Source organism: Hirundo rustica, chromosome 16 (assembly GCF_015227805.2).
Source record: "Hirundo rustica isolate bHirRus1 chromosome 16, bHirRus1.pri.v3, whole genome shotgun sequence".
In the NCBI taxonomy this organism is placed as follows: Eukaryota; Metazoa; Chordata; class Aves; order Passeriformes; family Hirundinidae; genus Hirundo; species Hirundo rustica.
In genome coordinates, this window is record NC_053465.1 from 6,440,082 (window position 1) to 6,463,247 (window position 23,166).

General features: G+C 49.4%; 1 protein-coding gene across 2 annotated transcripts; it reads right to left on the minus strand.

Moving 5' to 3' along the window:
- Nucleotides 1–1,599: 1,599 nt before the first annotated feature.
- On the minus strand, nt 1,600–16,625 carry OPRL1 (opioid related nociceptin receptor 1). Of its 2 annotated transcripts, XM_040080149.2 has the most exons (6): nt 16,440–16,513; nt 15,328–15,472; nt 14,826–15,101; nt 14,118–14,371; nt 5,065–5,420; nt 1,600–4,733 (listed from the first exon to the last, which is right to left on the minus strand). In XM_040080149.2, exons 4-6 carry the CDS (start codon nt 14,342–14,344, stop codon nt 4,210–4,212), a joined length of 1,107 nt encoding a protein of 368 aa, XP_039936083.1. In that variant the 5' UTR covers nt 14,345–14,371; nt 14,826–15,101; nt 15,328–15,472; nt 16,440–16,513; the 3' UTR covers nt 1,600–4,209. The 2 variants fall into 2 exon arrangements, with proteins under 2 accessions (XP_039936083.1, XP_039936084.1); XM_040080150.2 differs by lacking the exon at nt 14,826–15,101 and having other exon boundaries at nt 16,440–16,625.
- Between the last annotated feature and the right edge of the window lie 6,541 nt (nt 16,626–23,166).

The window sequence follows — 23,166 nt, forward strand, 5'->3', positions numbered from 1 at the left end:
CACCCACACCAGCTGCTGCTGGGGATCCTTTTTGTTTAAAAAAGGAAGCTCCAGCTATAGAGAATAGCCACCTTCCCTATAAAGCATTGCAGGGTGAGAGGCATCGTTGTACCCAGCAATGATATTCCAAAGTATCCAGAGAAAGATTGGAGCCTGGTGACAGCTCTTTAAATAGTTAACAAACCTACCTGGAGAAAAAAAAAAAAAAATTAAAAAGAAAGACCTATTTACAGTCTAGCTTCTCAATAAAATCTTGGGAAAACGGATGTGGCCACTGCTCAGCATCAGGCAGCGTCTCCATCAGGGCGAGCGTGGAGCTTTGGAGCAGGGGCACCACAAGGGCCCGACACAGCTCTGGTCTTTCTGCAGTCGGGTTCCTCTCATCTGCTGCAGTTTTCTCCAGCCCTGGGGCCAGAGGCGTTTGGAGCAGGGGAAAGGTGTGGTAGCTCCTGTGGGCAGTGGGCTTGGGGAGAGGGATTTCAGCTGAATGCTCACCCAAAATAAACACCCCCCATCTCACCTGCAGCTCAGTAAAGGGCAACTCAGCATGTCCCCAGCTCAACTCTTCCCACGGCATAAAATCATAAACCACAGAATATCCAGGGCTGGAGGCGCCCCACAAGGATCAGAGGTGAGCTCCTGGCCTCGCAGAGAACAACACCAAGAACCCCACCGTGTGCCTGAGGGCGTTGACCATCCAAACCTCAGTGAAAGTGAAAATTCTGCTCCTTATTTTTGCTGTTAGAAGTTGTAATTGATGGAGGGGGGAGTGTTGTTGGCTGAGGGAAAGGAAGGGAGATCTGGTTCTTGCAAAGCCAGAGATCTGCCCAGGTTTACCAAGAGCCAAGGAGCTGCTTGGGGGAGAGCTCAGTCCCCAGCTCATCCATTCCTCAGCCTTTTCCAGCACTTGGTTTCAGCCAACAGCAGCAGAGAGAATATTTGGTACATTAATACATCCCAAAATACTGACTAAAGCACTTTAGTTTATAGTTTTGCTGAAAGAACTCACCCCTGGATACTTATAATTAACTGAACTAGAAGAAAAATAAATATTTCCTTTTTTTTTTTTTTTTTTTTTTTTCTCACCAATTTACCTTTTCTTTTTAAAGAAGAAAATTGCCGCTGCTAATAAAAAACCCCTCTCCTGATATTTACCTGCTTGGGTAGGAATATTGATCTCTGTGCAGAGAGAAAGCACTTTCCTTATTGCACATCTCACTGGCTGATCCATCTTTCCCACAGAATATGGCCTTGGCTTTATTTTCAGAGCAGTTCTGCAATTTATTGTCCTCCCAGGTCACACCTAACCCCATAACTCCCGGGAATTGTGGGGAGAGGAGGTGGGAAGAACTTTTTCTTCATCCTTCAGCAGACTTCACCTCTAAAAGCAGGCACTGCTGCCCTGCCTACACATCACAGCTGCCCTTTGCAAGACCCAGGGACCCAATTTTCCAGCATTTTCACGTTTTCTGTTCCTGTGTTGACTACAGACCAAGTCGTCTGTGTAACAAAAGTTCCCCCCGGTCTCACTTTAGAGAAATGGGCTGAGACATTCCAAATCCACCCAGCGAATTCTTCCAGATTATCACCCAAAGCACAGGGGGTTTTATTTTCCTTTATTAAAGCACACAAGTAGCCACCTAAATGTCATTTACGCTGCGACAGTTGTAAAAATCACACCAACACGACCACTTCCAAAGAGAATTACAGAGCCAGCACTAAAGCCATCCAGCTGACCATGAGCCTGTAACTCCAAAGGCACAGTACAACGAAGTTTTGCTTTCACGTGTTTGCTGCTCTTCTTACAACAAACTTCACTGGGCATTAAACAGAATGCCTAAACACATTCACTGCAAGGGCTGTGGAAATGCCCAAAAGCTTGGTAAACACACATTTATTGAGTACTTGATTACGTAAGATCGTTGCAGCATAGTCATTATAACAAAATCCATATTTTAAAAATGCCAAACACAGGTGTGTGTGTGTGTATATATATATATATATATATATATATATATATTTTTTTTTTTTTTTTTTTCCCCCAGAGGGCAAAACTCTATTTAAAAACCCAGCCAAGAATGACAAAGGGAGTGTGGCTGTTCCTTAGCCAGCCATTAATGAACGTTCTCCTGCTCCCTAAGGGTAAGAACAGCCTGGCAGGCAGTTTCCAGCTTCAGCCCCAAACATTCCCAGACCCCATCCCACAGCTGAGGGCCGAGCAGACCCAAGGTCACTCACTGCCCAGTGCTGGTACTGCACCCACAAACTTCCCACCTAACCCAGTGTTCCAAAGGCAAGGATGCAGCTTGCCAGCAGCACAGTTCTCAGGGAGCTGTTCTTCTCGTGCCTGGGGTTTATATGGGATTTCCTAGTGAGGGCTCAGGGATTAACATCCACTACGAAGTGCTTAAAGTGCCCAGATTTCCTCCTCCCTCCAGACTGGTATGGGGAAGTGTTAATTGCAAACTTTGCTCTGGTATACGTCCAGATTCCCAATCAAACATGAATCAGGCTCAAAATCCTCCCAGCTTGAGCTGTTTACAAGGGATCTGGGTCCTACATGTGGGACACTGGAATTGCATCTATATTTTAAGCTCAACCATGAGGGAAACGCTCTACACAGAAATATAACATTCAATCCCTTTGTACAGCATATATAAAGAACATGACAACATTAAAATATTGGCAAATCGTTACATTAAAAATACAGAATCTCATAGATCGGAGCACAAGAAATATATTCACATTGGAATCTGTACAGTCCAGATGACTCTGCTGGTTCTCATGTTGGAATTGACCTCCCATCTCCAGGTGGAGGTTGGTGCTTTGCTCCCCCATCAGCACCACTGGCCACCACTGCCCAGATTTCCCTGGGCTGTTGTGCTACAGGAACGACCCCAGCCTGCTGCTCCCCCCAGCACAGAGGGCACTCCAGTGGTGAAACCCTTTGGGGAAGCTTTTGTTACCAAGTGAAACGACAGGAGATTTCATTTTCCACAAAGTTCTGGCCTGCTCTGGGAGAGGAAATCCAATCCGTGTTTGGCAGGAGGGGCGGTACCTGGGCAGCATTTCCCACACGCTTTCAGCACTGTGGGTGTCATTTCAGTCAAAAACATAAAACAAACCACAGAACCCCAGGTTCTGTATGGTTTGTGCCCTGCTTATCCCATGTGGGACTGTTTTAGGCTGCCTTTTCCCACCACAAATGTCCATATCTCCTGGAAGAGCTGCCATTCTGACTTCTCCAAAATGGCTTTCTCTATACATAAATACGTGTGTCTACAGGGCACTTCATCCCTTCCTCCTCTCACCGAGGAAGATGCCCAAGGCATGGTAAGGTGAAATCCCACCACGTATCTGCACCTATTCCACTACAGACACGTATATACAGACACGTTCTGTCCGTTTTTACACTGGAAATACAGAGATAAAAAGAAAAGTAGCAGCAGCATGTAAATGAGAAATTGTGTTCATTTCCTCAGGTTTTTTTTTCCTCCTCTTCGGAGCGACATCATCAGTTCCGACCGTCCCTTCGCCCCGCCCTGCTCCCCTCTGTGAGGGGGTTTCACTGCAGATCCCATCTGCAGGAGCTGGCGCTGTCCTCCCAAAGCAGTTTGAATTTCTCTTCCCGTCAGCTCCCTTCTCTCCCTCCCTGCATCCTTCCCTGCACGATGACTCATCCTGGAGATGATCTTGGGTTTTGTCTGATGGCTCCTGCCCACTTTTGGCTGCAGCAAAGTCTGATTTCAGAGCGAGGGCACAGGAGGAAAACCTGCACACGAGCGCCTGGTGAGCCAGGCAAGCTGTTAACATCTCCGCCCAGGGAGGAAAAAAGCGATGCAAGAGTTCACATTCTGTCTGTCTCCCAGCAGCAGAAGTGTAAGCCCCAAGAGCGATGCCTATTTTAAACCCTTAATTCCCAAACTCTCAATAATGTTGCAAACTCCCAGGGTTTCGCAGGAATCAATGGGCTGATTTCAAACGCGTTCCTTAGTGCAGGATGCACAGGAATTAAAAATGCATCAAATGGGCTCACTTTGTCTGCGTGCTCTCGCAGTATCCGGTTTTTCCGACCCCCAAAATGGTTTCCTTGGTTTCTCACCTCTCGGTTTTGAGGCCCTGCTAAAGGGCCGTTATCTGAGTCAGTTCTGACGTGGGGGTGGTCGGACTCTGCTGGGCGACAGCCACCATCGGGATTTCCATGCCTAGTCAGGCCGGATTGTTAGTCCCCTCCGAGTTCTTGCAGGCATAGGCCACATCCTTGGCGATGCTGCACATCCTGTTGGACATCTGGAGCTCGGTCCTGAAGGCGGTGGGGAAGCAGAACTTCTTGAAGCACGCCTTGAAGTTCTCATCCAAGAAGGCGTAGAGCACGGGGTTCAGGCTGCTGTTGGCGTAGCCCAGCGCGGTGCAGAAGCAGGAGATGGCCAGCTCCAGCTCGCTTTCTGCCTTGGCACCCAGGCACTGCACCAGCACGAAAATCTGGATGGGAGTCCAGCAAACGATGAAGACTGCCACCACCACCAGGACCATGCGGGTGATGCGCCTCAGGTTCCGGTCCTTCTCCTTGGAGCCCGAGAGGACGCGGACGTTCTTGAGCCGCCTGATCATGAGGCTGTAGCAAATGGTGATGATCAACACAGGGATCATAAAGGAGAAGAGAAAGACGCAGATGCCAAACACCGGATCCCAGTAGTCCACGGGAGACGGGAGCTTAATTAGACAGTCAATTTCTGCAAGAGTAAAATAATAAAATGGGAATGAAGATTAGCAAATGCAAATCAAGCAGAAAAGCATCTGCACATTCAGATTAGTTTAGGTTAGTTAGGTTAATTGTTGGACCTGATGATCTTAGAGGGCTTTCCCAACCTAACATAACAATTCTATGTTTAATATTCAATTCCTCACACAACAATTCTATGTTTAACACTAGAAGAGCAGTAGCAGTCATACAGAGGGGCAGAGTTAAGATGATTTTACAGGAGAGACCCTTTTGATGAAACTGGCACCCCTGGGCTCTCCTGTCCGGCAGCACCTCCCTCCGCTGGATGCAGCTTTACTCACCGTTGTTCTCGTTCTCCGCAGATCCCATCACCATGGCCGGGATGCCGAAGACAGAAGCCAGTGCCCAGATGCAAACATTGACCACCTTGGCCTTGTGGGGCGTGCGGATGTCCAGGGCTTTGATGGGGTGGCAGATGGCGATGTAGCGGTCCACGCTCATCATCGTCAGCGTGAAGGTGCTGGTGAACATGTTGTAGTAGTCAATGGAGATGGCAATCTTGCACAGGACGTTGCCAAAGGGCCAGAAGCCCAGGAATGTGTCTGTTCCCTGGAAGGGCAAGGTCATCAGGCACAGGGTGTCAGCCAGAGCGAGGTTAAAGATGTAAATGTTGGTGGCTGTCTTCATCTTGGTGAACCTGAAACGCAGGAATGAGCAATGGTTAGAGCTCCCACCTGACCATGACGGGTCAGACACTGAACTTCACTGAAGTAGATTCTGCTGTTTTCGAAAGGAGATGCTGTATTTTCTTATGTAATGGGATTGGGCCATCCTCACCTTCCAACCTCCCTCAGGTTTATCAACACACAGTTCAGCCCATCTCCTGCAACACCACACTCAGTTCCATGGGCAGGAGAATCATTCCCTCAGACTGCCAGTGAGCACCACGAAAGCCTCAAGCTGTCAGCTCAGATGGTATTTCTAGAAAAATTTCTTCAATAAGGCCAACAGGATTTCACTACCTATGGCTTCATTGTTATAAGTATGGTGAGAGCTTTAGCCAGTAAGCTGATTTGAGAGGTGCAGGGGTAAGTTGATCAGCCATTTGATATGGGTTCATAGCCAGAGAGCGTGGCTAATGTGAGCTGTCAAATAGGAGCAGGCAAAATGGCCAGCCCTGACCAGCTGAAAACTGATGAGGAACTGGGTTTAAATCAGAAATCAAAATATCACAATGGATCTTTCCAGAGAAAGGAGTAAAGTCAGAAGTCAAACTCTACTTTAAAGATTTTTTTTGTCATTTCAATATTACTTTTACCACATGAACTGAGTGCCCCGAAGGAAGAGTCACCTTGCTCTAATGGCAATCATCTCCTTTTCACACTTGGGAAATGATGCAGAGCCACCGTGATCACCCATCCAGGGGGACGTGCAGCGTCTGCAGAAATGGAAGCTCAACAGTGACTCTGTCACTGAATCTAACATTTCAGCTCCAGGATATTCCTCTCATGGGCAGAATAAGAGCTCAAATAGGTATAATTTTAAAACTACAGCTCATCCATCATTTACTCTACTAATGGCCTTACCAGAAACATGGCCAAAAATGGCAGGCAATGATGTTATTAACAGAGTGCGAGTTCATTTCAGAGTAACACTTCTACCCATAAACTGCTGCACTATTTTCAGCCTGATACGTGTGGAAGTAATACAGGGTATGATTTCACTTAAAAAGCTCTTTTTGCCAATTTGATTCAGAACAGCAAACCCACAACTGCCCTTCTCAGTGCTGTGCCCTCCCCTGAGGGTCTGAGCTTCTTCAGCTCTTGATAAATGATTTGAATGCTTGGCAGAACGTAATCACTGGCATATTCTGAACTCTGCTGGGACAAATGGTGACCTGGCCAGTTTTGCAAGAGAAGCAGACAGGGGAGCCACCATCCAGACTATAAAGTCTATTTTTTACCTGCCTTGGAGCTCTAAACTGGGCTTGTATCAGAAGTCTGAAAGCAGCTTCAGAAAGCAAAACAGAATTATCCTATTTTTGACCCTGAAAACCAAGGGAAGCTTTTGGAGGTGAACACTGATGGAAGCATTGGAAATACTTTGAGGTCCCCACACAAGCCTGAGTGAGGCTTTTTCTGGCCCAGAAATCAATAGCAGGTTCTTAGAAAGCCAGCGCAGACAAACTTACGTAACCAAAAGCAGTAGAAGGAAAATGCTGGTGCCTTTCCTTTTGTGATGGGATGAATGAGCAAAAGCATTTTGCAAATCCGACATAACCAGGCAGCTGCCAGGGCTTCAAGGTTTGGGATTTCCTGAGGAGAATTACAGCAGCCTCCAGTGCTCTGAACTCCAGAGGAGCATCTCAGGGTGACCAGGTTTTCCATCCTTCAATTCTTGCACTTGGCACAAATGTGGCAAAGCACAGGGGGGTGAGGTGGGTCTGTGAGTGGATTCACTTTCCCCTCCAGGTCAGCAGAGGGGGATTAAAATGAAGAAGTGAAATCACTGTTTTATCAGCTCTCACAAAAATAAGCATCGTCAGCTCAGGCTCTGGGAAATTATTCAGTCACCGAGGATTGTGCTGGCAAAGGTCTCCTAGGAGCTGCAGTTTCCCCTCAACACGACACACCTGGCTGGGCTGGCTCAAGCTTCCCAAAGGTCAAGTCTGTTGCAGTCCATCCTTCCAGGAGTGCTGGAGCTGGAGGCAATTCATGCCTCTAACTCTGCTTTTACTGACATGATAACTCAAGGGAATAACAATTTTGAGCAATGGTGAGCAACTTTACTGCAAAACTTTTTGTCATTGACCAGTGGGAGAAACAAGCAAGAATTAACCCACCTCCAGCCCCCATCCCGCATCGGTGGGGGACAAAGCTGCCTCCCTGCACACTCCTGTGTCCCCAGCACCGGGAAGTTTGGGGCATCTCAGCCAGCCCTGAACTCAGGGTGTGCAGAGCAAATCTTCAGCTCCTTGCCACATCCTTCCAGCCCCACTGGCCCCACTCCCCCCAGACATTTCCCAGCACGAATTCACAGTCCAAGTACAATTGCTCTGCCTGGCCCTGTGAAATCCCTCAGTGCACAGATCCTTGAGGCGATGGCAGAGCCACCTTCCCTCGCTCCAGCACAGGACACACTGAGGTGGCTGTCCCACCGCTTCCTTCAACCCACCTTCCAATAGTATTTAAAGCTGATTTTGCACCCTTGAAAGGAGGTGAAATTAATTTACACCTAACTAATTACTTACACACCACTTTCTCTACGTGCTGAAAGCCATCAGCCATCGTCCCAACCGACCAACGCTCCCAAACATTTCCAGAATGTTCAGTACACACAAAAATCAATCAATCACTTCTCTGTGGATTAACCTCTATTTCTTTTCCTCCAGAACTGAGAGTGTTCTTTCTCTTAATCTGCACAACAAAAAAGAAGAAAAATTAAATTCTCGGGCTTCAGGAGGCACCTCAGTCTCCTCCCCCTCAACACAAATCGGCTGCAGATAAGCCTGTGGATTCCATGGAGGACATTAGCTCCCTGCTGGGCCACTTTCTTGCACTCTGCCACGGAGGTAATTTCCTAATGGAGCATCTCCCACAGGGTGGTGCTCAGCTCTCCATCCAGCTCCCCCTCTGTCACAACAGTAATTGCTTTGCTCTGCCCTCCTGTTCTCTCGGATGCTGAAGCCCGAGAGGAAAAACACCTGGATATCAGCTCAGCACTTGTCTTCCCCCTCCTTTCTGGTGAGGGGAGTGCACGGTCTGGGAGAGGAGGTTAAGGGCAGGTCATTAAGGGTAGGTGGGTAGACACTCCCTCGGGGCTTTGAGGACCTGTTCCTCACAAGAACGGATTCTGCTCCTGGCTGAGCCTCAGGGTGAGCTGCAGACCTGTTGGTTTTTTGCGTCATTCCCTTTTCCACCCAGGCACAGCAAGGCTGCAGGGCAAGGGCTGGGGCTGGGGACCAGCTGGCTGCAGCAAACCCAAAATGGAGCTGCAGACACCAGGGGCAGAGGGACCAGAGCAAAGCCTGCAGCCCTGCAAAACCCTGAGCGTTGTTTCCAGGAGCTCTCTCCCTCTTGGAGCCTCCTGATTTTGCTGTGTGTAGCTCGAGCTAATTAAGATGCGGACAGTGTTGTTCACCTTGAGCAGCTCCCTCCATCCCCACCTCACACCCCAGCAGCAGTGACAGCCTTTGCCCCCATCCCTGGACATGCTCCAGGAAGAAAAACAGAGCAGAAAAGGCTCAAAGAGGATTTTTACTGAGCTGCTCCCACCCTGTGATGGTGGAAATCAGCCCCAGTTCTCTCCCATCTCTGCTCCCAGCCCTCAGGTTGTGTGAGGCTGACGTTGGCACGTTCTGTCATGATTTGTGTCCCCTCAGCCACCCGCCCACACCGTGCTCTCTGCATCCCTGCTGCTCTGATCACCATCCCAGAGCCCCCTCAGCCTGGAACTTCTCACCAGTGCAAGATGATTTATCCTTAATGGTTCAACAGACCCTGAAAGAACCGCACGGAGTTTGAGAAGGACAAATTTAAATTAGTCTGGACTCTGAGGCCAGACACTACAGCAAAAGCAGCCACCAGCACGGCACCTAAAAACCAATAAATAACCCAGCAAGACAGGACTGACTAGCAGGGGCTAGTAATGGAATCTGCAGCCAGCCAGGACGAGCACACACTTTGGGACAGATGATCTTCTTGTCCTTGAGTCTCACCTCTGTGACTGGGGGACAGCTACGAGAAGCCAGCCCAGCCCTGCCCTGCCCTGCCCTGCCCTGCCCTGCCCTGCCCTGCCCTGCCCTCCAGGAGCTCTCTGGGGAGTGCTGTGGGTGGTGCTGGCATGCCAAGGGCTGCTCTGTGGCTGCTACTGCAAAGGCTTCAGCAGCTCACCCAGGGGCTCTCAGGGATGCTCCCACATCCCTGAGCAGGTGCTTGTTCACCTGGAATGGTGCTCTGGTCTAAGGAGGGCTTTCATCAGCATCCACCCTGCAGCAGGATGCTCTTATCCCTGCTCATGGGCCAGATCTGCCTCTGCTGACATCCAGAACGCTTCTGGGAATTGCTCAGTCTCTGAAAAACACTGGGAACCAAATCCCTTAAACATCTGTGTGTGTGTTAAACATCACAGAGTTACTGCTGCACATGGGCGACTCCCCTTCACCCATCTCACCACAGCCAGGTGAAACAAAGAACCCTTCAGCACACACTGGAGCTACAGGACCTGTGTTAGCAGGGACCAGATGTGGCTACTGGGGTCATGTGGCTGAGCCCAGCTCACCTGGGCTCATGGAGAACCCAGAAATCGGGGAGCTGCAGACCTGTCCTTTGCAGCCATTATCACTGCAGGATCCCCTCCTGCTCGCCTCACCGTCCTCACCCAGCTGCACTCACTCTCCAGGGCAAAGAGCGCTCGGTGTGGGTTTTATTCCTCTATAAAATGCAATAATTTCTGTCTGTTTATTTGATTTTTCAAGGAAAAACTAAGAGGCAGATCTGGAGACAACAGAGGTCTCAGATGGCCCCACTTGTGTCTGCTGGGTCCCCACTGCATGGAGCAGTCACTTCATTTCAGCTCTGAGACACACAGCTGGTCCAGGCTTTTCCCTTAGAAAGCTTTCTATTAAGAAATCAGCATCTCCGAAATGTCATCATTAACTTCATTTTCCCTGTCTCATCACCGCCAGCTGCCCTCACCCCTGTTTTCAGGGGCTGAGGCAGTTTTCAAGCAGAACAACAGCTGGCACAGCATCCCCGGGCAGAGTCATGGTTCAGGCACCTCCCCATCACGTTTTTCCTCCTAAAGCTTCACCTGGGGGCAGCAGATGGAAATGTAGGGGCCTGACAGCCTTAAACTGCCTAAAACATCGCTTAAAATGTTTTGTCATAGGGAGAGCTGAGCATCCCCAGCATTTTGCCGGGCTCCCAGGAGAGAGCTGCCATAGCTTGGGGACTGCCCAAGAAATGGGGCTGAGTTCCTGTGGGGGGTTTGAACTGGAGGAACAGAGCCCTCCAGACCCCCACTGCTGAGCAGCACAGCAGCATTGGAGCTAGGGACAATGAGCTGCACCTTGTCCCGTCCCTGGGTCACCAGTGGCTGGCAGAGATGTCACACCCCTGTAAGAACACCTGGGTCAGCCCCACGCCATGGATCAGAAATACACCCTCCTTCCCCTTGGCTTTCCTTCCTAAAGACAAAGATCTTGGGCAAGCAGCCCTGCAGGCTTCGGTTAGTAGCTAGCAGGGATCTCAGCAGCCTGGTTTCCCCCACTCTCCCCCCAAACCCTCTGTTCAGCTCCTTGTTTCACGTTCATTAAGAAGCAGAACAGGAAATATATGCAGGAGAGAGCGAACAGCAGAAGGAGGAGGGAGGGGAGGCATCGCCTCTGCTGGCAAGGAGCTCCTCGATGAGCCAGCAGAACAAAGCCACAGACGAGGCAGGTTCCCACAATAGGCCCTTTACTGTCCAGGAAATTGTGTTCCTGACAAGAGCCCTTCTCCATCTTACCCAATTAGTGCTGCTCAGCACTGGAAGGGATTGACAGTCACATGATGACTGTCTCCATTAATTAATCGTTCCAAATGTTAAATCACTCCAAATACAATAGAGATGTAGGCTGGGCTCTACAACAGAGGGGGAAACCTAGAGGAGGCTTTGAATTTGTACTTTTGTGTGAAATACCGGGAGATTTTAAAACTTTTCCCTTGGTGCTGCAGAAAACTCATTCAGGAGGAACGAAAAAATGAGCTTTCCTGATGCCTCCAACTTCCTGGAGTGCTGATATTAGAGTCTTTTTATTTCCCAACTCCCCCAAAAACAGGAAACAATTATTGTTTATAACACTACCAGTCTTTTTCTGGAAGGTAGTACACTGTTTTCCTATGGACTGTGTAGTATGTTGAAGCCTGGTTATCATTGCTGAAGCATGGAAAGAAAAAAGATCTTTTTGGGGTGCACATTACCTACAGTGATGAGAGTGCGGCACAGAGGGTTTGCTGATCGTTTTTTCATTCATTTATCATTAAGGGCCCCTAAACCCTGTGTTGACTTACCCATAACCAGCTTCCAACCTACTGAAAACCAGGTGCTATGCAAGGCATGAAGCATCAAAGTTGCAATCTAAGGAGAAAAGCCTGTGTTTGAGAAGTTCAACAGCATCCTCCTTGTACGGCCACAATTTGGCAGCTCTTCATCAATCTGTGTACGTGGCCAGGGTCAAGAGTTTGATATTGAGTCCAATTCATCCTCACACCTGCTCCTGACCTGAACAGACAGGGCAAGGAGAGAAGAATCCCGGGCAGAGCTGAGCAGAAGTTGTTACTCATCGACTCAAGAAGGGTCATTGCCTTGGCCCCAACTCAGTGCTGGTCTCAGCTCAGTACTGAGCTCCCAGGGAACATGGGTGTGGAATAGCAGCTCCTGCTGAGCTCTAGCTCAGTTATAACCCCCCCAGCACACGCTTTTCATTTCTGAATAAAGGGAAAGAGAGAAATGGAAAAACCTGAGGGGGGCGGGGCTGGCACCTGTCTTCCATTTTCAATTGCTTAAAAACTGTAACATGAGAGGACACCCACAAAAAGAGTTACATTCCTTGGGAAATTCTAGTGCTAAATCCCACTTTCTTTCTCTGAGGGCCATTTATCCAACTGGAAGCTATCAAAGTCCAACGAGTGCGCAGCAGAAGCCAGTATTTACCATGGTTAGCCATGGCACCGGTCCCCCCTGCCCAGGACCCCAGTTTGGGACACTCGTATTACTGGTGACCCTCCAGTCCCAGCCCTGGGCAGGGCCAGCAGGATCCTGCTGTGCACATCCCACCAGACCTTTGCAGACAGGGAGAAGATTTGTGCCAAGGCTTCTCCTTACACACGTCAGGGTCATGCACGGGGTCAGGACTCCCTTCCTCTGGGCTGGCATTCCCAGGCAGCCACATCACCAACATCAGACAAGGGCTTCCAGCTCCCAGAGCCTCACTGCTCACACACTTACACACACTCAACCCTTACACACACCCACAAACGACTCCAACAACTGCTACTACACTGAGCAGGAACACGGGCTCTCCAGACACGGCATCAACTTGCTGCAAACCTCTTCTCTGCATCTGCAGGCTCCCCAGGGCTAATGGGATCCCCTCTCAGGGCCATAAACTGCTCAGCCAAGAAAACAGACAGGCAGCCTGAGGAACAGTCACATCACTTTGCCCTTGGAGCAGAGATTTAACCGCCCTTCACCGACCTCTGGTACCAAAGACCTAATTTTGCAGCATCTCCCCCAGCTAACTTGTAGTGATTCAGAGGAAAGGTGCTTTGGAAGCAGTTGGGTTCCTGGCAGGAACAAAATCTCCTCAGTGTCTGAATACCTGCTAAATACTTTCATCTTCTGTTGGAGGATTCAGCCTGTCTTTTCTGTGCTGGCAGCGTCCATCTGCACCAGGAATCTGCTCCAAGATGTGGATAAAATGGAAGCTCCCTCCTTAACATGCAGGGTGCAGAGATCAGAAGGGGGATGCTGAGGTTTAACATAATCACAACCCTAAGAGCTGCACAAATTTATTCTGTATTTGTGGGGTGAACAAGGTTTCTGATTCCCTGAACCAGAAGGGCTTGAACAACAGCAGAAGCAGGCAGGGACACTCAAAATGCCAACAATGGGCTGGGAGGATGGAGTGGTGCATGCTCTATGCTGTCCCTCTGCAAAGGTCCCCACCACTCTCCTGCCTTCAGCACAAGGAGCCAGAGAAGCTGCCCTCAACTCTGCAGCATCCTCTCACATCTTATTTGAGTCTGCAGGCTCCAAAGGTTTGGAAGACTTACATTTGCAATTTTTTTTTTTTTTCTCTCCTGTAAAAGTAAAAGGAAGCTTCCCAGCAGGCTCTTTTCCTTTGCAACAAGGTTCAGCTTTGGAAAGAGCCAGCTCCCAGATGGAGCAGCACCTGCAAACACAGCTGGGGTGCCGGACACAGCACGGGAAGGACAGGTCCCCTTAAGGAGCCAGCACACCCTGGCAGTGGAATGCTCCCAGCACATTGCCCTCCCCAGAGATATCCAGCTCCCTAAAAAGAAAATAAAAAGAAAAAATAAAAAAGCCCAATTTTTATTTTATTTTTTTTTTTTTTTTTAGCAGATCTGCTCACTCTGCTCGATTCTCTGGGTTAAACTTTAGGAGGCACCAGAGGGCAGCTGAAAGCTGGCAGAAACCTTCATCACAGCCTAAGAAGAGGGAGGGGAAAAAATAAATAAAACCAAAACAATAAAACCAATGCCACCTCATTACCTCTAAAGCACGTCTCTAACTCCAGGGAAGCGCCTGTCTGCTTTACCCGCAGCAGGGATTGGGGGAGGGAGGGTCTGCCCCGCTCCCAGCTTCCCCTGGAGCCTCCCTGGTGTCCTACCTGACGATCACATACATGACGGAGCAGTTGCCCACCAGCCCCACAATGCACACGATGGAGTAGACCACCACGATGGTGATCTTGATGCTGAGCGGCAGGAAACCGTCCCCCGTGCCGTTGTTGAACCAGCTGCTGGGCAGAAAGCTCAGGTTGAGCATGGAGGAGTCGTTCAGCAGCTTCCTCAGGTCGGGGTCTTCAAAAATATGGGCAGGGAAGAGCGGGTCCATCCTGAAGCAGCAGCCTGCGCCAAGGACCTGGGGCAGCAAGGGACAGCTTTAAAATCTGCTGATCGAGCCGGTGGCAGGGGGCTATAAGCAAGGCAAGTACCCGAGAAACGCCGGGGAAGGGTGATTTATTACCACGGAGAAGCGTGATTTACCGCCACGGAGCACAGCCCTCCTCCCCAGGAGCGTTTTTGTGGGATGCGACCCTGAGAGCCTGGCGCATCCCGAGCGCGCAGGGATCACGCATATCTCCACACGGCCGGCGCGGGGGACGTGCGGGCTGCACACATCATCCCTCCCTCCTCCCCACGTCCCCACCTGCCTCTCCCACCCCTGCGGGTCGGTGAGTCCCCCACGCGCGGTCTTTGTGCCCCCCACTGCCGCGGGCGCACCCCGGGACTCGGGCGCGACCCCAGCGCTCCGTGTCGCCGTAAAACAGCAGGGGAAGCCCGAAGTTGGCGATAAACCCCAGGCGGCTGCTCACCTGCGGCAGGTCCCCTCTAGCGCAGCTCCGGACCGGGCTCCGCTCCCCGCGGCCGCATCCAGCACCCCCGGGCCGGGGGATGGGGGGGACGCGGGACAAAGCCGGGGACTCCGCGGGGGGAGGAGGGGAAAGGAGGGCTGCTCTCGCGGGCAGGGATGCTGCCGGCGCAGGGGGCTGCACCCCGGAGCCCACGTTTTTAAGGAAAAGGGAGGGATGAGGGAGAGGGAGGGAGGACGGAGGGCGGCTGGGCAGAGCCAGGCTGCCGGGCTGCTCCCACTGCGTAAGAAAAAAGCGGGAGGGGGAAGGAGGAAAGGAGAGGGGGGGGTGGGAAATGATAAATAACCAAACGCGGCAAAGGGAAGGCGAGCCCGCACCTGCGAGACACGGGCAGCGTCCTCCCCCCGGCCCGGGGAGCTGCGGTGGCCTCCCCGTCCCACCCCCGGCGCGGCATCCCCCAGCCTCCCCAAACCCAGCCTGCCGCAGCCCCCGACCCGCAGCTTACCTGGGCTGGGCTCCCAGCAGGAGATGGAGAATCGGGAAAGGCTACCGGGGAGATCGGGATTCGGGAAGCAGATTCCTCCCCTCCTCTGCAATTGTGCAACCTGAGCGCTGTTCTAGCGCAGGAGCGGCAGAATGGGGAATCTGACCTAGAAACAGGCAAAAAAAAAAAAAATTATATACATACATATATATATATATATACACACACACAAAGAGGAATGAGAACTACGGTGAGAAAATTGTCATTGTTTAATATTCTTCTAGTGGCATTTACTAAAGGTCCTTTTGGTAACCTGGACCATCCTGCACTTCTCGTCTGAGTTAGCTGTTGCAGAAGCTGCAGAGGTAAATTCCTTACCTCAAGGTGGGGTGAGACACACAGACCCCACAGGTACCCGCAGTTCCCAGGCTGGCTGTGGGACATTGACCCCGAAAAGCTCGTTTCCCAGGAGCTGCAGAGTGCCCCACGGATGCCAGCCCCCAAACAGGGAGCACAGAGGACTTTGGGGCCCGCCCCAGTTTGATCCCAGATCCGAGATGGTTTGATCCCAGATCGGAGATAGTTTGACTGCTGAGAACCAGAACCCCACTGGTCCGGTGCCTCCAGCCATCTGCAGTGTTTCCCCAAAGAAGCCATCTCCCAGCATTTTGGGGAAATTTCTCAGTGTCGGGGGCACAAGCAGAGGCACACACAGGTCAGAGCAAAGTCAGGGCACACTTTCCTAAGAGGTGGAGAAAAGCAACATGAGCTCTTGGGCATCAAATGTTGGTTCTCTTCCCAACCCACAGCCAGCCCAGCACAGAGCTCCTGGGCCCCAGCAGGCAGCCAGGGCTACCCCTTTGTGCTCCAGCTCTCCTTTAAGGGATATCTGGGGATATTCAGCACAAAAGCTGCACCTTCTTCACCAGGAGCACAATGCTAGCGTATGGCACTGCTTGGCAATTTTCTTGAAAGCTTTAACAAGAGATCTCAGCTTTAACAGGAGCAAGGGAAAAAAGCATGACCCAGAGTTCCAGCCCTCCTGTGGAACGGAACACTCTCACTGCTTCAAAAAGTGGGAGTTTGTCAGTCCATTAATGAGAGTGTGAAATAAATATTAGACCAGACATTACCTTAATTGTCAGTGGATTGATTTCCAAAGGCTGAAGCAAGGACAGCAGTAAATCAGTGCAAGAGCTCCCAGCTGGACAGCCCAGGAGCTGACGGGAAGAGCGTTTGCAAATTCAGCTCTGCTCCTCTCTGCTGGCTCTCACCCCAAAAAAATGCTCTCAGCCCTTCCCACACTCATTTATGTTAGTGCTGCACAGCAAATACAGCAGCCTCACCTATTTATCCTGTGGTTTTCTTTCTGTCCTGAGAGAAGTGCTTCAGAAAGGCTGCGGGAAAAGGGATCAGGAGTGCACTTTGACTACTGACAGCCAAGATCTGTGTCTGGGACAAATATCCTCCCAAAAATTCCCCTCATCCGTCCCTCCAGTTCTTCCTCAGTGTTCATCCCCACCCTCTTTGCATGGGGAAAAAAAGCCCAGGATGTTCATGCTGCACCTTCAGTCCCAATCCTGCTGCTTCACACGATTTCACTCCAGTTATAATTCAACCATGGTGAGATCTGCCCTTCCAGAATACCTCATGGTACCTTAACACATGTTCTTCTCAGGATCCCTGGGGTGAGAGAAGGACAACCATCTCAAGGGCATGATTGCCAGATTTCTTCTTCATCAGAAGTCTCCTGTCCTTTGGGATCTATGCACCAAGGCTGGGAAGGAAGACAACCTAAATTTTATCAACGTTACCCAAAAAGGACTTCTCCCAGCTGATTTCTTCAAAAAACAGATCAGCCCTTCAGCTCGAAGGTTTCTCAGCAGACAGCAAGGGAACAAAAGCCAGGAAAAGAACAAGGCAAAAAGCCACCTTTCTTCCAGGTGATGGCCAGGGAGCCTTTGGGGTGGCAGCAGATCTCACACACCATTAGGAGATGCTGAATTTACACCAGAGAGTCCAGAGCATCAACATGCATGCGAAAACACCTTGCACTACAGCAGATTGCTCCAGCCTGGCATCCCACCCAGCCTGGCACTGGACACTGCCAGGGATGGAGCAGCCACACACACCTTTATCATTTCTACCTCCAGACTCCTGGAGCATTGGCACAGTCTACACCGGCTGTGGATGAAAAACCCTTAATTATTTCAAGATAATCCAGTTCAAGTGCCAATAATTGCACCTTCTGCCGTTTCAACCCGTTTAACTTTACAGACCTTGTTCTTAAGTGTGGAGAACTTTTGCTGATTCTGCAGAAAACAGCCCTCAGCCACCTGCATCCCGTAATAGCAACAGCCCATAGGGATTTTCTTTTTTTGCCTTTCCTTTCAGGAGGTGAAGACATCTGCATGTCAGAGCTGTTTTGCCACCTTTAGCATGGTTTGTCAATCTGTTTAATCAAGGCCATCATGAGCAGAGAATTAATTTTTCAAGATGTGAAATCATTTTTTCATGCAGGGAATGAGCACCTGTGCTGGAGAGGAGCGGGAGAAGGGCTGGGGGGATGTGGAGTGTTCTGGAAAACAAAGGTTCAAAAATGCAACTGTCACTCCTGGGATGAATGGCACCTGATTAATGACTTGCCAAAGGCCAATTAGCTAAATTTGGACCACAACCACTGGCAATGGGTGATATTGCTCTTAGGACATTAATGATGACAAAAATTTAGCAATGATGTATCCCTTCCTAAGGCAGGGGAGTTAGAACCGAATGATCTTTACAGATTTATGGTCAATAGATTTATGGAGTGTCAGGGAAACAAGAAAAAAATATAAATAAAAAGACATAAAAATATGAAAGCACTTTTTTTTTCTCGAACCCTAAAACCCATTTTTCCAGAGCAGCCTCTACAAGGGGATTCAGTGGTACTTCACTGAGACAGTAGTGACAAATTCTTTTCCTTGCATGGTGCTTTAAATCATGAAACAACACAAGACAAGAAAGATTCCACAAGTGGATTATCTGCCCTCCATGGCCAGCAGACTCATTCAAAGAATGAGAAATAACATCTATTAAAAAGAAGAGGACATTGGCTTCTTCAATATTTCCAGTAATACATATTCATTGTAGTTTTTGTACTTCTTCAAGTCAGACTCATTTTAGAGAAACCTCTGCAGACGCTTTTCTGCACTGCCGAGCCTCAGAACAAAAAGAAAACCAGAAAAACTGTTCCCAAGGAGCAAAGAGAGGCACGGGGACACAGAGACTGTGGGAAAAGGAATCCCACTGACTGCAGAGTGCACTGGGATGTTACCTAAACCCCAGTCCCAGCAAGGGGAATGGGGTCAGTGGGATGTCACAGGCCACCTCCTACCTTGTTCAAAGTCCCCATCTCCCTTCCATGATCACTGAGCTCTCCAGGAAGAGCAGAGGTGGGACAAGATCTCAAGGTGCTAATGGCAGGGTGATGGTCCAGCCCATACCGGAGGTGGCTGATCCCAGTACATCCCATACACCCTCAGACCCAGTCACAAACACAGGCTAAGACATTCCCTGACAGATTTTAGGTCCAGCCCAGCAGAGGAAGGCAGCTGAGCTCAGCCATCCCCATATTCCTGAAGGGCAGCTTCACCTGCCCAGTTTTGACACTTCTGTACCCTGACAATGCACCCTAATGCTGGCTGGGGACCTCCCCCAATTCCTGAGGCTGCAAGGAGCTGATTCATGGAACAGGCATATTATACAATAAAACAATTTCCTGAAGAACCAGCTGATTGCCACGGCCACCAGGCTAACAAAGCTGGAGTCAATGGATTCCTCTTTCTAAAACAGTAGGGCAGCAGAACAAATGTAATTCATGCCCATTTCAGGCACAAATACAGAGGAAATCTCCCCATTTCTCTTCTGCCCATCTACAGGGCCCATGGTAAGGAGAATAACCAGGATTAGTGCCAGCAGCCACCTGCATTTTAAGAACACTCTGTGTGCTGCTGGGCCCGATCCTCATTACTTATAAATAACAAGAGTAGAGCAGATCTTGCTTTCACCAAAAATTCATTTAGAGCAAAATCCCCCAAGCTCCAGCAGGAGAAAGAGCTCACAATGCTACTGACTTTGCTGATATTTTATTGTCTGCCATCACTATCTGCAATTTTCAAGGGACTGATCATTTCAGGTGACTGCAGATGAGACCATAAATCTTCACTGCAACATTAAATTGTGTTTTACTCTCTTCCTCCTCTTTGCATCTCAGACTCATGAACCTGGAAACAAGCAAGTCCCTCTACTCTTACAAGACAGAAACCTCTCCTCACCCTCTTTATTCCTTGCCCAGGACACTGATTTTTTTCACTATTCTGGGAATGGGCAGCCATCATCCCAGGCTCACTGTTTGGGTGTCCCAGATGCTGAGTGAGTAAGGGTTTCTGATTCCAAGGGAGGCAGTGATGGTTGCAGGGTTTACACAGGCACTCAGTAAGAGACAGCGGCAGATGATGAATTTAGATCCTCTGAACACCATCCCAGCATTTTAACCTCTCATCCCTTAGGGAGGAAAACATCTCTGTGCTCAGATGGTGAATTTCACGGGAGCCTTTCAAAGTAAAGATCTGCTTATCACCTTTGTGCTGCAGTCCTTTTACATAGCCAACAGCTTGGAGAGCAACAAAATCACTGCAAAAAAAGTCTGACACCAAGATACCCAGAAGCCGTTTGCTGTTTGCTTCCCCCTGAACTTGCTCTCCCCAAAGAGATGTCACTCACTGTTGTGTGGATCAATAGCAGCTGATGCCTGATAAACCACCCCAAAGCAAGATGTTTTCACAGCTTTAACCCACCTGAACTCAGCCCCAGCAGCCTTCCCTCATTCCATTTTCCAGCAAGGGGAGACAATAAATGTTTACTGAAAATTTCAAGAAACCGTAGAGGGAAATGCATTCCCATCAGTTTCTCAAAGGCTTGAATATTTGCCTTGAGGAGGCTCCAGCCTTTAACACATCTATAACTGGGGAGAACCACCAGTTAGGTGGAGGAGATGTATGTAAATAACATGCACAAGCGGCAGATATGTGCTCAGATCTCAGCAGCATCAAAGGGAGGAACAGCTGGGACAGATGAAACTGGGAACTTGCAATTACACTTTTGTGAAATTTTCTGTTAATTCAGGTTGGGTTTGGTTTTATTGTTTTGTTTTGTGGGGTTTTTTTTTGTTTTCTTTTTTTTCACTAGAAGTGTCTCAGATTCAATGCAGTAATTAGGGGATGTTTTATTACACACACTATGTAGGACAGGAAACCTATTTCTTCCTCAGGTCTCATTTTGACATCTGAGCACCAAATCTCCATATTTTGGGCTGAGAAAGTAGTGACAGAGATGCCTTGGGGAATGCAAAAACAGCCTTAGGTACGTAATTCCTTTAGGATTTCACTGAATTAATTTCTTAGGAAACTTTGGGAGACCACTGCCATGTGTCCCTACTTTTTATTATTGCAATGTATGCAGAAGACTTCCAGTTACCATCCTTATGTGTTGAAACTCTCTCATTCTCACAATAAAAATCTGCAGACATCAGGGAAAATCCTGGAAACAATTTTTCCTCCCTGTCCTGACCTGCCTCTGTCTCATGACCTCTGGACCAGCGGTTTCTACAAGTTCTTCCCAAGGTTTCCCTGTGGCTGAAGTTTGGTGCGGGGGGACGAGGTCCCCATTCTGCACTGAGGATCAATCCAGGTGAGAAAACAGACCCAGGAGCACAAAAACCCTCTCCCAGAATTGTCAAAAACTCTGTTCTTGAAATAAGAATTTTAAAAGTCCGACTATTATAAACCTCCCTTGAGATCTTACCTGTGTACGAGGTCACCCTACAAGCAGGAGCATCATCTCATGCTATCCATTGGCCTCAAGAATGAGGGCTGACGAAAAAGAAGAAAAAAAGGAAATGGCATTTTTAATAATGCTGAGGGACAATTATACTTTTGGAGGTTTAGATTTGTGCTTTCTTGCAGGCTTTGATCTTTCAGACAAGGTGAATTACATTTTGCAATATGTTTGGAGTTGCTTCTGCTCACTTTGAAGTAGATATTAAAGCAGTTCAGGGCCACAGTCACCAAGGGTGGTTGGTAAATTTTGCCCAAGGATGCCTTTTATTGTCTTCTCATTGTGAAGCTCGGAATATGACAGTAAAATTTAATGATTTAACAAGCTGCCTTATTACTACCCTCTCTGCCCTTGTTTTCTTCACTGAAGGTTTCAGATTTTGAACCATTCCAGAGAAGCACCCACGCATCCCACTTCAAATCCCAAAAACTGCAAAATGGGCTGGTTGGCACCTCCTGCCCAACACCTCCTGAGCTCTTCCACGAGTTTGCAAATTCCCATTGGAACCAGCAGGTGATGCTGAAGCAGAAAACATGGAGCTCATTCTGCCTTCTATTAGGCTTTTATTTTCCTCCCATAAAATTCATAAGTGAGAAAAATCCTGAGATCCTGGTGGGATATTTAGGAACGTAAGATAGAAATTGGTGACATGCAGCATATGGATTTGTTCTCACTGTCTACTCAGCTCTCCCATCACTGGAAAACCCTCTGGGAGTTTTCCCACCTAGGACGGAGCGAGGACACCTGAATTCATGGGAACCTCTGTCTAGGGGAAGGTTGGTGGGGTCTGAGCTCTGCTGGAGTGGTTCCCACAGCACTTGCACATCCCCAGAGCTGCTCTCCGGTGACCTGGCCGTGACATTCCCAGCCTGTGACCGACACCTCGTGTTCCCTTGCCAGCCTGGAGTGAACGCTGTGGGAAGCAGCTGTGCTGGGAGAGGAGACTCGCGCTCAGCATCCTGCTCACTCCTGGCGTGTTCCTCTGCAAACACGGTCAGTGACCCGGTCCAGAGCAAGGACGTGGCTTTTCCTTTTCCAAGGACCCCTCCTGCACCATCAGCAGGTTCTGGGAGTCACACTGAGCTGTGAGTCTCCCTGGCAAATCACCCTGATGGTCTTCTTCCCTTGAAGCTGGAACATTGCTAGGGTTAGCAGTGCCACAGATGTGCCTCTCTGGGCTGGTTTTTGCTTTTAGCCCTTGACTTAATTGTGCATCTTAATGTTTTGGCTGAGACATCTGCCTGTGGGAGCGACGGCGTTTATTAGATAAAAGGAAGAAGGAGAAATGGGGATGTCATCAGTAAATACCAGCAGAAAAGAATCCCTTTTTGGTGCCGGTGTTCCCTGAGAGACAGAAACTCGCCCCAGCCTCCTCCAGCACCAGCTTGGGAGGAGGGTTCTGGGTGCCTGCACAAGCCCCTGCTCTCCTCCCCTGTCCCCAGCCACGGCACACAGAGGGTCAGCCCAGCCCCTGCCACAAGTGCGGCTCCTCTGCTCCACTGCCGCAGCAGCTGATGCTCTCCAGCTGCCACCAAGACAGAGACAGCCCAGCCCGGGCAGTGACAGCCTTACCCTGCAAGCATTCACTCCTAAGTGGGGCAGAACCCACCCCAATGTCCCGCTCATCATCACCTTCTGTCGCTGTCATCTCTTTGATGTGCGAAGAAGGATCACATGGACTTTTACCATCTGGGCTTTGTCTGCCGATGCAGCCCCAGGGGGGATAACTTCTTTCATTCCCTTGACCATTCCTTGGCTTCTCCCTTTACTGGCAGCTCCAATGTGTGATATGTGTTAATTCTGCTCAGACAAAATCTAAAAATCAAATTAGTAGCTTTACCAGAAACATTAAACTGTGGAGAAGAGACACTTGATAGGCAGCCTCCACTCCAGGGGATGGGAAATGCAAAAGATCTTCCTGACAGGCACTGACAAGTGCAAGCGTTGCCAAATTTTCAGGGGAAAACAATAATCTTCAGAATG